At 43.3% G+C, this 16,087-nt stretch overlaps 1 protein-coding gene across 1 annotated transcript in view; it reads right to left on the bottom strand.

The window, feature by feature from the left end:
• The window catches only part of LOC121571872 (zinc finger protein 40-like), a 57,249-nt gene that overhangs the window by 25,366 nt on the left and 15,796 nt on the right, over positions 1 to 16,087 (bottom strand). Inside the window, 1 exon segment of the mRNA XM_041883639.2 lies at positions 1,336 to 1,392. Within this exon segment, the coding sequence (XP_041739573.2) occupies positions 1,336 to 1,392 (57 nt within the window).

Here is a 16,087-nt window from a genome sequence, read left to right as displayed (position 1 = left end):
GAGCACTCTGGAGCAGGTTTTCATCAAGGACCTCTCTGTACTTTGAAAGACTCACATCTGTAATCACTACCAAAGGTGATTCTAACATGTATTGACTTAGTGGGTTGAATACTTATCTAATCAAGATAAGTATTCAACCTCCTAATATATATATTTTTTTCAAAATTTTCTTCCACTTTGATATTACAGAGTATTTTGTGTAGATCATCCATTTTAATCCCACTTTGTAACACAACAAAATGTGGAAAAAGTCAAGGGGTGTGACTACTTTCTGAAGGCACTGTATGTCTATGGCCACTACGCAACAAGCTGTTCCACAGATAGAAGGTGCAATAGGAGTTGGAAAAAGGTGCTTGTGCATTGATAGGCACAACGAAAAATGACATTAACTTTAAGTAATAAAATAAAGATGGCACTTCTAAAAGTCTATTTCACACCATACCCTGCTAAATTTGCAAGATAACTTTTCTTTCTTTTAGATTTCGACACAAATGAAAATGTGGCAATGACTTGCCCATGGATTGATGTTTCAGCATTGTCTCCATGAAGAGTTTGGTGTTCGACTAGCCATGTGTGACATGCACGTGCAGTTACACTCCTGCTAAACTTAGCGGCAGGCGGACGAGCAATATCCACCGCTGAGTACAGATGAAGCCTGAGCTGGAATGTGAAGCTAACTGAAGCTGGTTAGCTTTAGAAAACACTGAGTAGATCTAGCTTGCTTCATAGGATACCCTTCTGTACAGCTCTCTGTCTTTTTACAGTTCACATAACCCCTTTCAAAAACAAAGCCTTCGCCTTATTCCACCTCATGAGCTACTGTGATTGACCAATTAAAATGTTCCTTGCATGTATCATACAAAAAACAAGAACATTTTGAATTGACTGATGTATACATCAGTATTATCATACGTCTTTAGGGTTGACTTAAGCTACCTCAAGTAGTGTACTATATAGGGAATAGGTTGCCATTTCAGACGCAACCACTGACTGCCTGAGGAAAGGCAGACGGAAAACATCCAGGCAGTTTCTCCTGCGTTAAAAATGTAATCTCCATAATGTAATGACTGGACTCCACTGACACACCGCACAAAGGACCAATACTTTTTCCTATTAAGAGCTCAAAAAGACACTTACAGCATTTACCACAGAACACCGGCAATTGCAGCAGTACGTAAAATGGCACAGTACGTTCTTTACAAAACACTGGGTTACTGTGAGTATGAACAGTTACATAAATTCCCCACAGCATACACTTAGCTAACTAGCATATGTTGTAAGTGAAAGCATTCCATTAATTCCCTTTGATCGTTACTCATCAATTAGAAATCATACCTTTCTGTGCGCTGGCTTTGGTTTCTTTCAGTTCATTCTGTGCTTCTTCGATTTTATCTGCAACACAAGAAAGGAAGGATACCCGTTGGTTTTCAGCACAAAGAAACAAACCACAGAAGTAAGAGGCTGATTATTATCCACACTATAGGATTGTAGAAAATAACTAATGATCCTGGGGATGCTTCCCAAACTGGTATTGTGGGATGGAGAGGTTTTTTATTCTAATAAGAACCAGACATTCTTCCATGGTTTGGGAGAACACCAGAGTATTACGGAAACCATCATTATGAGAACAGCACTTAGGGCTAGTACACATAGGTATTGTCTCAAATGGCACCCTATTCCCAATTTAGTGCACTACTTTTGACAAGAGCCCTATGGGCCATTTCCCAAATTAGTGCACTATAGGGAATAAGGTGCTAATTGGGACACAAAGTGTTGAGAGCTCTTAAAATGCCTCAATTCCACAGAATATGCATAATAAATGTTAGGGGGAAATGAGCTAAACAAATCAACGCAGTGATAATGTAATTCTAAGTACCCTTAAGAAACTGAAGGAATTCCATGAGGATCTATGTATTGATAAAATCAAGCACAACCTAGGCTACGTCACAACACAACCCATTGGGCTGTGTATCCATCCATCTCAATTAGACCTTTTATACTGTATGTCTTTGTCCCAAATGGCATGCTAATCCCTATATACAGTGCTTTCAGAAAGTATTCACACCCTTGACTTTTTCCACATTTTGTTGTGCTACAGCCCGAATTTAAAATTCATTAATAGTGTTTAACATGATTTCTGAATGACTACCTCATCTCTGTACCCCACACATACAATTATCTGTAAGGTCCCTCAGTAAAGCAGTGAATTTTAAACACAGATTCAACCACAAAGACCAAGGAGGTTTTCAAATGCCTCGCAAAGAAGGACTACTATTGGTAGATGGGTAAAAAAAAAAAAAGAAGTAGACAATGAATATCCATTTGAGCATCAACATATGTGAAAATGGCACGTTTCTATGTTTTTTAGTAAAAAATATAGAGGAAGGAAGATACAGTAAGTATTTCCAATGACATCATCAGTGTGCATCTTGTGATTTTAACCAGTTATGAGTAGACATTGCCTACTAATTGGTTGATGATTTAATTGAAAACACTTCTCTTCCTCCATCTTTTTGTCAGTCATCAGTCAAAAAGAGGGCGTCTTGTCCTGCTCTTGAAATCTGCTCCTGCATTAATTGCAGTCATCAGAAACAGAGCATTGGCGTAGGTGCATGTATGACATCAATGTGTGCGCAATTACAATTATAATTTAATATGGTCAATTTCAAAAATATATATATAACATAAACATACTGTTAACAAGTAGGCTAAGGTGTAATGGAATGTTTTGCCTTGTGTGGTAGGTTTTGTGGATTTTGACACACTCTTGTGTAGGTGTCATAACCAGCCATAAAATAACTACCACGGTACAATAGGTTTAGTGGGTTTTGACATTCTTATGTAGGTGTCATAACCAGCCATAAAATAATGCAATATATGTGACAACAGGTCTAAATATAAGGGAAAATAAATGTGTCATGACAGTGTTATGACCATATTATGACAGGTTATGACAAGTTATGTCAGATGTTATGACACATTATGACATGGTTATAACCGTGTCAAAACGTCTTATGATGCTGGGTGTCAAGTAAACGGTTACTGAAAACCTAACTGACAGAGTGAAAAGAAGGAAGCCTGTACAGAATAAAAATATTCCTGTTTGCAACAAGGCACTAAAGTAATACTGCAAAAAAATTGGCAAAGCAATTTACTTTTTGTCCTGAATACAAAGTGTTATGTTTGGGTCAAATCCAATACAGCACATTACTGAGTACCACTCTCCATATTTTCAAGCATAGTGGTGGCTGCATCATGTTATGGGCTGGGGAGTTTTTCAGGATAAAAAAGAAATGGAATGGAGCTAAGCACACGCAAAATCCTAGAGGAAAACTTGGTTCAGTTTGCTTTCCACCAGACACTGTGAGATGAATTCACCTTTCAGCAGGACAATAACCTAAAACACAAGGCCAAATCTAGTTGCTTACCAAGAAGACAGTGAATGTTCCTGAGTGGCCGAGTTACAGTTCTGACTTAAATATGCATGAAAATCTATGGCAAGACCTGAAAATGTTTCTCTAGCAATGACCAACAACCAATTTACAGAGCTTAAATAATTTTTTTAAGAATAATGGGCAAATATTGTACAATCAAGGTGTGCAAAGCTCTTAGAGACTTACCCAAAAAGACTCACAGCTGTAATCGCTCCCAAAGGTGTTTCTAACACGTATTTACTCAGGGGTGTGAATACTTACATAAATAGAGATATTTCTGTATTTCATTTTCAATAAATTTGCACAAAAGAACAACAACATGTTTTCACTTGGTCATTATGTGGTATTGTGTGCAGATGGGTGATAACAAAAACATCTATTTAATCAATTTTGAATTCAGGCTGTAACACAACAACATGTGGAATAAGGGGTATGAATACTTTCTGAAGGCACTGTAATGCACTATAAAGGGAATAGGGTGCCATTTGGGCTGCATACTTTGTCATCGTCACCACCCACACTCCCGCAGGTCTAATATGCTACATATCGACTATGTAGGAGGTTACACATACAGTGCATTCGGGAAGTATTCAGACCCCTTCCCTTTTTCCACATTTTGTTACGTTACAGCCTTATTCAATTTTTTCCTCATCAATCTACACACAATACCCCATAATGAACAAGCGAAAACAGTTTTTTTAGACATTTTTGCAAATTGATAAAAAAATAAAAAACAGAAATACCTTATTTACATGAGACTTGAAATTGAACTCAGGTACATGCTGTTTCCATTGATCATCCTTGAGATGTTTCTACAACTTGATTGGAGTCCACCTGTGGTAAATTCAATTGATTGGGCATGATTTGGAAAGGCACACACACACCTGTCTCTATAAGGTCCCACAGTTGACAGTGTATGTCAGAGCAAAAACCAAGCCATGAGGTCGAAGGAATTGTCCGTAGAGCTCCGAGACGGGATTACGTCGAGGCACAGATCTGGGGAAGGGTACCAAAACATTTCTGCAGCATTGAAGGTCCCCAAGAACACAATGGCCTCCATCATTCTTAAATGGAAGAAGTTTGGAACCACCAAGACTCTTCCTAGAGCTGGTCGCCCGGCCAAACTGAGCAATCTGTCTGTCTCTCTCTCTGTCTCTCTGCGTCTCTGTCTCTCTGCGTCTCTGTCTCTCTGCGTCTCTCGCTCTCTGCGTCTCTCGCTCTCTGCGTCTCTACGCCACAGATTACATAATGCAGTGTCCCCATCCCAGCGCTGCCTCCCTGCCTGACTATTTGGGAGCATGTTGTGGCACATGTATGTGCATACGGTGTGTGTGTGTGTGTGTGTGTGAATGAATGAGTGTGTGAACTGAGATCACCCTCTGACAGGAGATACAGACTGACTGCATGTTCTTGGCACTGAGGCCTGGTTGGTACGCCTCCAGTGACAGGATCAGTAACCACAGAGTAACAGAATCCCTCCGACACACACACACACACACACACACACTTCCCTCAGCTTCAGTTCATAGAACCACATTGCCTACCAGGCATTCACTATAACTACCCCCCAAAGCTCCCTAAAGCATACCACAAATTATATTATTGCAACCTAATTTGAAATAATAATAAATACAGGGGGATTTGAGGGTAGACTTTTACTACTATGCTTTATTGTTTGTATATGTAATGCGTTAGACCACACTGGCAATCTAATCTTCACTGATTACTACTACAACAGAACAATCTGAGTGGTAATATGGGGTATGAGACTAGGGAGAGCATTCGCCATAGATCAGATTACACCTACCACACACACACACACATACACACACACACAATAACAACTTCTTGCTGACAGACACCCATTAACTTAAATACACTACGCCCAGTACTGAGTGTACACAGCCTCTGAACAGTGGTGAACAACACAGCCTTTGAAATGTGGGGAACAACACAGTCTCTGAACCGTGGTGAACAACACAGCCTCTGAACCGTGGTGAAACAACACAGCCTCTGAACCGTGGTGAAACAACACAGCCTCTGAACCGTGGTGAAACAACACAGCCTCTGAACCGTGGTGAAACAACACAGCCTCTGAACCGTGGTGAAACAACACAGCCTCTGAACCGTGGTGAAACAACACAACCTCTGAACCGTTGTGAAACAACACATCCTCTGAACCGTGGTGAAACAACACATCCTCTGAACCGTGGTGAAACAACACATCCTCTGAACCGTGGTGAAACAACACATCCTCTGAACCGTGGTGAAACAACACATCCTCTGAACCATGGTGAAACAACACATCCTCTGAACCGTAGTGAAACAACACATCCTCTGAACCGTGGTGAAACAACACAGTCTCTGAACCGTGGTGAAACAACACAGCCTCTGAACCGTGGTGAAACAACACAGCCTCTGAACCGTGGTGAAACAACACAGCCTCTGAACTGTGGTGAAACACAGCCACTGAACCATGGTGAACACAGCCTCTGAACCATGGTGAAACAACACATCCTCTGAACCGTGGTGAAACAACACATCCTCTGAACCGTGGTGAAACAACACATCCTCTGAACCGTGGTGAAACAACACAGCCTCTGAACCGTGGTGAAACAACATAGCCTCTGAACCGTGGTGAACAACACAGTCTCTGAACCATGGTGAACAACACAGGCTTTCAGAAGAGCCTTTTATGATGTGATGTTTGACATGGTCGGGATGACAGCCAAACAGCTATGTGTTTCACGAGAGGGAGACAGTAGAGAGACGTTAATCATACAATTTCTACATGATTAATAAAATATAATAAAACATAAAAAATAAACACTGCATTTATGTTGCCAGTGACGATGAACAGAGCACAATCATCTGTAACATGGGCTGTGTCCCAAATGGAACCCTATTCTCTATATAGTGCACTGCTTTTGAACAGAGCCCTCTAAAACTAGTGCACTATATAGGGAATGGGGTGCCATTTGGGACACATGCCTTACTGGAATTTAAACAGAGGGAGGGTCAACATTGTTTTAGGGTATTGAACTCATTAAGCTATGTTATGGTTGCCAGTAACTGGACTGCTGTTGACTGCAGGTTTAAGGAAAACAGAGAAATCTGAAGTTTATAAGATGCGTTCATACAAGACACAGTGAAGCCAGTAGAAAGCAGAGACTATAAATCAGTTCAATGCAGCTGTTTTCCATTTGACACAAGGCACTGCACCAACCTAGGCAGTCTGTAGTAGCCTATCCCACCCTTTGGTTATCCTTTCATAGATTCATTATTTAATTTTTATTTGTTAATAATTAACTTAGACAGCTGCTTTCACCACATATATTCAAGCAGTAACACTGGAACATAACACCCAGTATAACGTATCTACAGTGTGTGTGGTATAACTTTACTATCATTTTGGGATCCAAAACTCCTCACGGATAGTAAAACAAGGAGAAGAAAAAAAGTGGGGACATTTCGCCGGTCCCCAAAAGGAAAAAGGCTATTTTAGGCTTAGGGGTTAGATTTAGGATTAGGGTTACAATTAGGGTTAGAATTAGGGTTAGGTTTAGGGTTAGGGGTTAAAGGTTAGGGTTAGGTTAAGGTTTAGGGAAAATAGGATTTTGAATGGGAATAAATTTTTTGGTCACCACTTGGATAGTAATACCAACGTGTGTGTGTGTGTGTGTGTCATGGTTGTGATAAATTCAGAATTGATTCCCATTCAACTCATTCAACTCATGAGTTGAAATTCAAATTGAACTGTCCACACCCCCACAGGATGTAGAATTAGAATTTTAGTTTGAGTGACAGTGCAATTCAAATAAATTCTGCTCAGTCATAGAACATGAAAGTTTCATTGAATCTGCCAGGTCACACTTCCAGATACCAAAAAATGAATCACTTTTATCTGGAAACAATGTTCATATACTCTTTTAACCTTTGTGCTTAGAATAGCCAATTATTTTTCCACCAACCATTTAATTTGTTTGTTCTTTTTAAGGCTTTATGGTCAACTTGAGGGTTAAACTAATGCATTCTATTTCCATTAACTCAAATTCGAATTGCAATTCTGTATCCTGGGGGGCAGAGCTGCTACAGGGCAGATGGATCAGCTGCAGAGGTGTGATGGATGGCTTCTGATCCTCAAGTGGCTTCCCTCTCTATCCCTCTCTTTTACCTCTTTCTTTCACCCTACCTCCCTCTCTTTGTACCTCCTATTTCTTTACCTCTCCCCTCCCTCTCTCCATCTCCCTTTAACCCCTCTCTCTCCCTATTTTACTCCCTTTACAGTACCTCTCACTCGGTTTTACCTTTCACTCACTCAAATCTCTCTCCTCGCATTTCTCTCTGCCTTTGCCTCCCTCTATTCCCTTTACCTCCTGCTCTTCCTCTCTTTCTCCCTTTCCCTCCTTCCCTTTGCCCCCCTCTCTCTCCCTCTCCTCCTTCTCCCTCTCTTTCTCAGTCTTCTTCTTTCCTCCTCCACACAACGTTCTTTAACCTAATACGGCACTTCAGGAAACACGGTGATGCAAATAAAAGGATCAGAGAAAGGAAATTCAAAGAAAAGGACAAAGTAAAGGAGAGGAAGAAACCAAGGTTGATATGATGAGGATGAGCCCAGTCAGCAGCCCACGAATAGAGGCTGCGTCCCAAATGGCACCCTATTCCTTATTTAGTGCACTACTTTTGGGTGCCATTTGGGATGCAGACAGAGTGTCTCCAGGTAGAGGACCCTCATGTCAAACTTTGATCCAGGCAACGTGATTATATCTGGGGATCAGATTGGTAGTGGAAGGGGCTGGTGTGGGCAGGATGCATGTCAATTAAGCTGCAGAGCCGTGGGCCTAGAACGAGTCTCATCGTTGGCCCTAACATGACAACCAGGAATCCTACTCCTCATTGCACGCTGCCCCCCCCACACACACCCCGCCCCCTCCACACACACACACCCCGCCCCCTCTTTGCTCGATTCAGTGTGGGGTGGAATGTGATTAAACTGGTCCCCATGGACCAATAATGACGTCACAAGCGCCATATTTTAAACATAATTGACCGGGCTACAATGCCCACATGTAAGTGAATTCCCAAAACCCCAAGCCACAGCAAGGAGGAGGAGGAGCATAGCTTGCTGGGAACATGGGAAACCCGTTTAGGACCCATTTAGCTACCTGACACCAAGGAATTTAAAGAGATTCCTTGTCTGACACCCAAACAATACAGGACGGTACAATCAAAACGAGTACAGCGGTGTCCCTCACATCGCCTCTCAAAATGAGCCCTTATCTAATCTAACTCAATTTCTTCAATGAAACAGGGCCCCTGTCAGCATTAGGTCCAAATTACTACAATCGGAGGAGTGTGCCCACGAGGTGCAGGGCACATCTGCAGCAGAGGCCTGGCTCGGACTAAGGCTCTCCTCATGTCAGGCAGCACCCACTACCTGCTACCCGCCTCAGTCTGCTACTAGAAAACCACCAGCCTGCCCGTCCCCTGCCTGCCCACCTCCCCTGCTGCCTGCCAGGCAGTAACACATTTAGCTCAACTCAACTGCCTGCTCTGCCCTTCTGGGGCCTGGGCCTAGCCATGCCCACCTTGCCAAACAACTAAGTCCACGTGTGCTTGGCATATGTGTGTTCAGGTCAACAATGGAGCACAATGCCTGGTGGGCTGCAGAGCAGACAGTATGGAAGATGGTTTTATTATTGTCTGCATTCCAAATGGCACCCTATCCCCTATATAATGCACTACTTTTGACCAGGGCCCATAGGGCACTATGTATCTGGCACCAAACAGAGAGTACACTAAACAGAGAGTACACAGAGAGAGAGAGTGAGAGAGACAGAGAGAGAGAGAGACTGATGCTGCTGCTGTAGATGAGACAGGAACAGACATCCCCCCGAAGGGAGATGAACATTGTGTAACTCAAGGAGCTACCTCCTCCACCAGGCACTCTTCCTGTCATCTGAAAATGAGATGTTGCTTTTTCTGCCTCCTGAAGCATATAGCTACTGTACAGAATGGTCTGTCTGACACACATGTTTAGGTTGCACCCTTACAAGAAACCACAGGAGACTCCCATGGTCTGGAGAAAACAACCAATCACAGACTAGAAAAGACCAAACAACCAATCACAGACAAGAAAAGATACCAAAAAAAGAACAGACACTCAGTATTCTAGGAAGTACAGTCAGCTCCTGGTTACGGTCAGTGGGTGACACACACACACACACACACACACAGATAGATGAGATGAGGAAGCCCAGTGACTACAGTATCCTATTACCCAACAGTCTATCATCATCATCAGCAGCAGCAGCAGCAGACTTACAGGCTAGTGCACACTGCTGTGACTTCCTTCCCCACTCACACAGACACTCACTGGAGGGACTGGCTCTATCAGCCTTAACACACCAGGAGGGATGGAGAGAGCGTGTGAGGATGAGAACGAAAGAAAGACATAACCACCCAGACTACCCTGCGCTAGACTACACTGCTGTGCTGAGTGCTCCGACTCTCTCCGTCAATCCTAATAGACAAGGAGGGAGGGATGGAGAGAGAGAGAGAGAGAGAGAGGAGAAATAAAGAAAGAAAAAGGGAACCACCCAGACTTTAGTGCTGAGTGCACGTCTGAGAGAGTTTCGCTTCCCAAAAGCTGTGCAGCACGGCATAAACAAATCATTCAGGCGAATCCCGCTGTCTGTCTCCCTCTCTCTCTCTGCAGTTACGGGATCAGCTTCCGACTACTAAGCACTCTGCGAGGAAAGAGGGAGGGGAAGCAGTGTGGGAGGATGGGATGGTGCAGCATTCCCTGTTGGGGCGCGTCTCGCTCCATTGGGAGAGACTGGGAAGGAGACAGTTGGGGTGTGGTGTGGTGTGGTGTGGTGTGTGTAGGCAAGGCAGTGAATGGACACAACATGCATTATGCACAAACTGAGACAAACACCCAGTCACAACATACACGTTTGGTTTCGAACATGTACACACACACACACACACACACACACACACACACAACCACACCACACACACAGGTTTTGGTGTGTGTTCTTTACAGTGCGGTTGGCCCCACAGGAAACAGTGGGAACTAGGTAGGCAGGCAGGCAGTAGACCGACAGACAGGCAGGCAGCAAACAGGCATCCACTGATTGGTGGGATCCTTCCTTGTGTCAGATGGAGATGGGTTGGTTGGGGGGTTTGTGTGGGTGTGTGTGGGCTTGTATTACCATCTTCGTGGGTACCGGAAATCCCCCAAAGTCCCTGCAAGGATAGTAAAACAAGGAAAATTCTCCCTTACGGGGACATTTTCCAGGTCCCTACGAGGACAAAGGCTGTGTTAGGCTTAGGGGTTAGGGTTACAATTAGGGCTAGGGTAAGAATTAGGGTTAGGGTTAGGAGTTAGGGTTAGGGCTTAAGGTCAGGGTTAGGGTTAGGCTACGGGAAATAGGATTTGAAATGGAAATACATTTTAGGTCCCCACAAGGACAGCAAAACATATGCTGTGTGTGTGTGTGTGTGTGTGTGTGTGTTGGTTCTTCTATCCTTGTGGGGACCTAAAATCCCCCAAAGACCCACAAGGATTGTAAAACAAGTCCCTCGTGAGGCCATTTCCCACGTCCCTATGAGGAAAAGGGCTATTTTAAGCTCAGGTGTTAGGTTTAGGGTTAGGATTAATTAGGGTTAGGGGTTAGTGGTTAGGATTAGGAGTTAGGTTTAGGGGTTGGATTAGGGGTTAAGGTTAGGGTAAGGGTTAGAGTTAGGGAAAATGGGATTTTGATTGAAAATCAATTTTAGGTTTGCACAAGGATAGAAGAACAAAAAAACGTGTGTGTGTGCGTGTGTGTGTGCGCGTGTGCGTGTGCGTAATGGCCCGGGTGGTGGCGAATGTGAATTCTGCAACTTCCATCGCTATTAGACAAGACACATTTTGCCTCCAAAAATCTGGCCTGTGTGAATAAAGAGACAGACTGCCAAAGCAAAACACATGGCCAAGCAGAGCTAAATTATGATTTGTTTCTTTCTCAGTTGCCGTTCATGGAAGGTGTGATTATGGTGCTGAAATAGACCCAATGATGATTCAGACTGCCTCTAGAAAACAGAGAATTCTAAACTGCATTGTTGGTTCATATTTTCAATTAACAAGCAATCAGGAACACATCAAATAGGTATGTGATTCTATGTGTCTTACAAATGTAAATGTCATAAAATATATTGTAACTGTGGAATGGGTAAAGATTGATCTAATTGAAATAAATAAATCAATCAATCAAATAAAACAAGACACAAATTAAGTAAAGAAATCAGGGAAAATAAAATAGAGAAATCAGTACATGTGATTGTTGTCACTTCCTGATTGATTACAACAGGGGAGAGAAATGATAATTGAAATGCTACAGCCAGCCCAAATATACACACAGTCATCCACTCTTTCCTTTCTCTGCATAAAACCCCAAAACGGGAAACAAAACAAGCCACACGTCAAAGTTGATCGGGTCAAAATCTCAAGTTCCCCATCAGTTGGTTCTTCTGGAGGCCGTGAACCAGAACTAACATGTGTGTGTGTGTGTGTGTGTGTGTGTGTGTGTGTGTGTGACAGAACAAACATCCAGACTGCAGTTCCACACAACTGACTCCACGGACTGACAGCCAGCCAAGGCGACCAAGGCAACAGGGGCCGCGCGGAGCAGGAAGCATGTTTCATTAGATTCAGTGTGAAAACAAACTTCACACACAGTTACACACACACACACACACACACACAACAAACCACACACACACACACACACACAAGCTCTTCGGACCAGCGGAGGTAAGATGGGGGCTAGGAGATTGTCGCACGGCTGAGACTAAGATAAAGGGTTTTTTAATGCATTCCGTAATCACATTAATTAATTAGATACTTTAGCCCGAGGTTGCCATGTCGTCTGCACACTTGACAAAAAAAACTATGCCTAACAAGCTGTTCTATCTAAAACAAACCCAGACATTGCATGTTAATTTAACATTTGCTTCAGATAGGTCTCCTGTGGATAAACTTTAAAAACAGACAGCAGTAGTTTTCTGAGGCAAAAACTGAAGGCTACAGGAACTCTATTTCATTCCTAACATGTCCGTTCCCTCAGCTCTGGCCCCTTAACCATACGACTGTCCATTTTTTATTTGTTGCCGTTGTTGTTACAGTTGCTCTATGAGTGACAGCGGTCGAGCTGCTCCCTGTCACCTCTGCTCTCATCAAACACGTTGCTGTGGACGGTGGCAGTTAGCGGCACTCAACCCTGAACGGTTCCTCAACCCCTGGGGAGCCTGTCTCTCTCTAACAGCAGAGCAGTCCAACCATACAGCGCACAAAACACACACTGTGTACAAGTCATGGGTGTGGGGTGGGGGGGGGTTGTATTTTGTTACGTTACAGCCTTATTCTAAAATTGATTAAATTAATTGTTTTCCTCATCAATCTACACACAATACCCCATAATGACAAAGTGAAAACAGATTTTTTGAAATGTTTGCTAATTTATAAAAAATTAAAAACAGAAATACCTAATACATAAGTATTCAGACCCTTTACTATGAGACTCGAAATTGAGCTCAGGTGCATCCTGTTTCCAATTATCATCCTTGAAATGTTTCTACAACTTGATTGGAGTCCACCTGTGGTGAATGCAAAATTGATTGGACATGATTTGGAAAGGCACTCACCTGTCTATATAAGGTCCCACAGCTGACAGTGCATGTCAGAGCAAAAACCAAGCCATGACGTCGTAGGAATTGTCCGTAGAGCTCCGAGACAGGATTGTGTCGAGGCACAAATGTGAGGAAGGCCACCAAAACGTCTCTGCAGCATTGAAGGTCCCCAAGAGCACAGTGTCCTCCATCATTCTTAAATAGAAGAAGTTTGGAACCACCAAGACTCTTCCTAGAGCTGGCCACCCAGCCAAACTGAGCAATCGGGGGAGAAGGGCCTTGGTCAGGGATGTGACCAAGAACCCGATGGTCACTCTGACAGAGCTCCAGAGTTCCTCTGTGGAGATGGGAGAACCTTCCAGAAGGACAACTATCTCTGCAGCACTCCACCAATCAGGCCTTTATGGTAGAGTGGCCAGACGGAAGCCACTCCTCAGTAAAAGGCAAATGACAGCCCGCTTGGAGTTTGCCAAAAGGCACCTAAAGGACTCTCAGACCATGAGAAACAAGATTCTCTGGTCTGATCAAACCAAGATTGAACTATTTGGCCTGAATGCCAGGTGTCACGTCTGGAGGAAACCTGGCACCATCCCTACGGTGAAGCATGGTGGTGGCAGCATCATATTGTGGGGATCTTTTTCAGCGGCAGGGACTGGGAGACCAGTCAGGATCGAGGGAAAGATGAATGGAGCAAAGTACAGAGAGATCCTTGATGAAAACCTGCTCCAGAGCGCTCAGGACCTCAGACTGGGGCGAAGGTTCACCTTCCACCAGGACAACAACCCTAAGCACACAGCCAAGACAATGCAGGAGTGGCTTCGGGACAAGTCTCTGAATGTCCTTGAGTGGCCCCGCCAGAGCCTGGACTTGAACCCAATCGAACATCTATGGAGAGACCTGGAAATAGCTGTGCAGCGACGCTCCCCATCCAACCTGACAGAGTTTGAGAGGATCTGAAGAGAAGAATGGGAGAATCCCCCCAAATACAGGTGTGCCAAGCTTGTAGCATCATACCCAAGAAGACTCGAGGCTGTAATCACTGCCAAAGGTGCTTCAACAAAGTACTGAGTAAAGGGTCTGAATACAAGATAACTAATAATGTAAGCATACTGTGTCCATAATAAGTACAGTGGGGACAAAAAGTATTTAGTCAGCCACCAATTGTGCAAGTTCTCCCACTTAAAAAGATGAGAGGCCTGTAATTTTCATCATAGGTACACGTCAACTATGACAGACAAATTGAGAAAATTTTTCTCCAGAAAATCACATTGTAGGATTTTTAATGAATTTATTTGAAAATTATGGTGGAAAATAAGTATTTGGTCACCTACAAACAAGCAAGATTTCTGGCTCTCACAGACCTGTAACTTCTTCTTTAAGAGGCTCCTCTGTCCTCCACTCGTTACCTGTATTAATGGCACCTGTTTGAACTTGTTATCAGTATAAAAGACATCTGTCCACAACCTCAAACAGTCACACTCCAAACTCCACTATGGCCAAGACCAAAGAGCTGGAAAAGGACACCAGAAACAAAATTGTAGACCTGCACCAGGCTGGGAAGACTGAATCTGCAATAGGTAAGCAGCTTGGTTTGAAGAAATCAACTGTGGGAGCAATTATTTGGAAATGGAAGACATACAAGACCACTGATAATCTCCCTCGATCTGGGGCTCCACGCAAGATCTCACCCCGTGGGGTCAAAATGATCACAAGAACGGTGAGCAAAAATCCCAGAACCACACGGGGGGACCTAGTGAATGACCTGCAGAGAGCTGGGACCAAAGTAATAATAAATAATAATATAACAAAGCCTACCATCAGTAACATACTACGCCGCCAGGGACTCAAATCCTGCAGTGCCAGACGTGTCCCCCTGCTTAAGCCAGTACATGTCCAGTCCCATCTGAAGTTTGCTAGAGTGCATTTGGATGATCCAGAAGAGGATTGGGAGAATGTCATATGGTCAGATGAAACCAAAATAGAACTTTTTGGTAAAAACTCAACTCGTCGTGTTTGGAGGACAAAGAATGCTGAGTTGCATCCAAAGAACACCATACCTACTGTGAAGCATGGGGGTGGAAACATCATGCTTTGGGGCTGTTTTTCTGCAAAGGGACCAGGACGACTGATCCGTGTAAAGGAAAGAATGAATGGGGCCATGTATCGTGAGATTTTGAGTGAAAACCTCCTTCCATCAGCAAGGGCATTGAAGATGAAATGTGGCTGGGTCTTTCAGCATGACAATGATCCCAAACACACCGCCCGGGCAACGAAGGAGTGGCTTCGTAAGAAGCATTTCAAGGTCCTGGAGTGGCCTAGCCAGTCTCCAGATCTCAACCCCATAGAAAATCTTTGGAGGGAGTTGAAAGTCTGTGTTGCCCAGCGACAGCCCCAAAACATCACTGCTCTAGAGGAGATCTGCATGGAGGAATGGGCCAAAATACCAGCAATAGTGTGTGAAAACCTTGTGAAGACTTACAGAAAACGTTTGACCTGTGTCATTGCCAACAAAGGGTATATAACAAAGTATTGAGAAACTTTTGTTATTGACCAAATACTTATTTTCCACCATAATTTGCAAATAAATTCATTAAAAATCCTACAATGTGATTTTCTGGATTTTTTTCTCTCATTTTGTCTGTCATAGTTGACATGTACCTATGATGAAAATTACAGGCCTCTCTCATCTTTTTAAGTGGGAGAACTTGCACAATTGGTGGCTGACTAAATACTTTTTTCCCCACTGTATATAGTTTGTAGATTGGGAGCTTTTGTGAAAGAGCACAGTTAGAAAGATATGGCATATAGAAGCAAACCGGATGGACATCATGAAAATGATGGGAGAGGTTGAGAGTAGAAGTAGTACAGGAGAAAAAACAAACAAAATATAATTATTGTAAAATTGACTGTGTCCATAAAATGTAGATAGTAAGTATAAGCTGGAAGTAGAGGCCTAAGCATTGTTGTTCACTAGT

This window comes from Coregonus clupeaformis, chromosome 8 (genome assembly GCF_020615455.1).
Source record: "Coregonus clupeaformis isolate EN_2021a chromosome 8, ASM2061545v1, whole genome shotgun sequence".
Classification (NCBI taxonomy): domain Eukaryota; kingdom Metazoa; phylum Chordata; class Actinopteri; order Salmoniformes; family Salmonidae; genus Coregonus; species Coregonus clupeaformis.
This window is presented reverse-complemented; position numbering and strand designations above follow the sequence as displayed.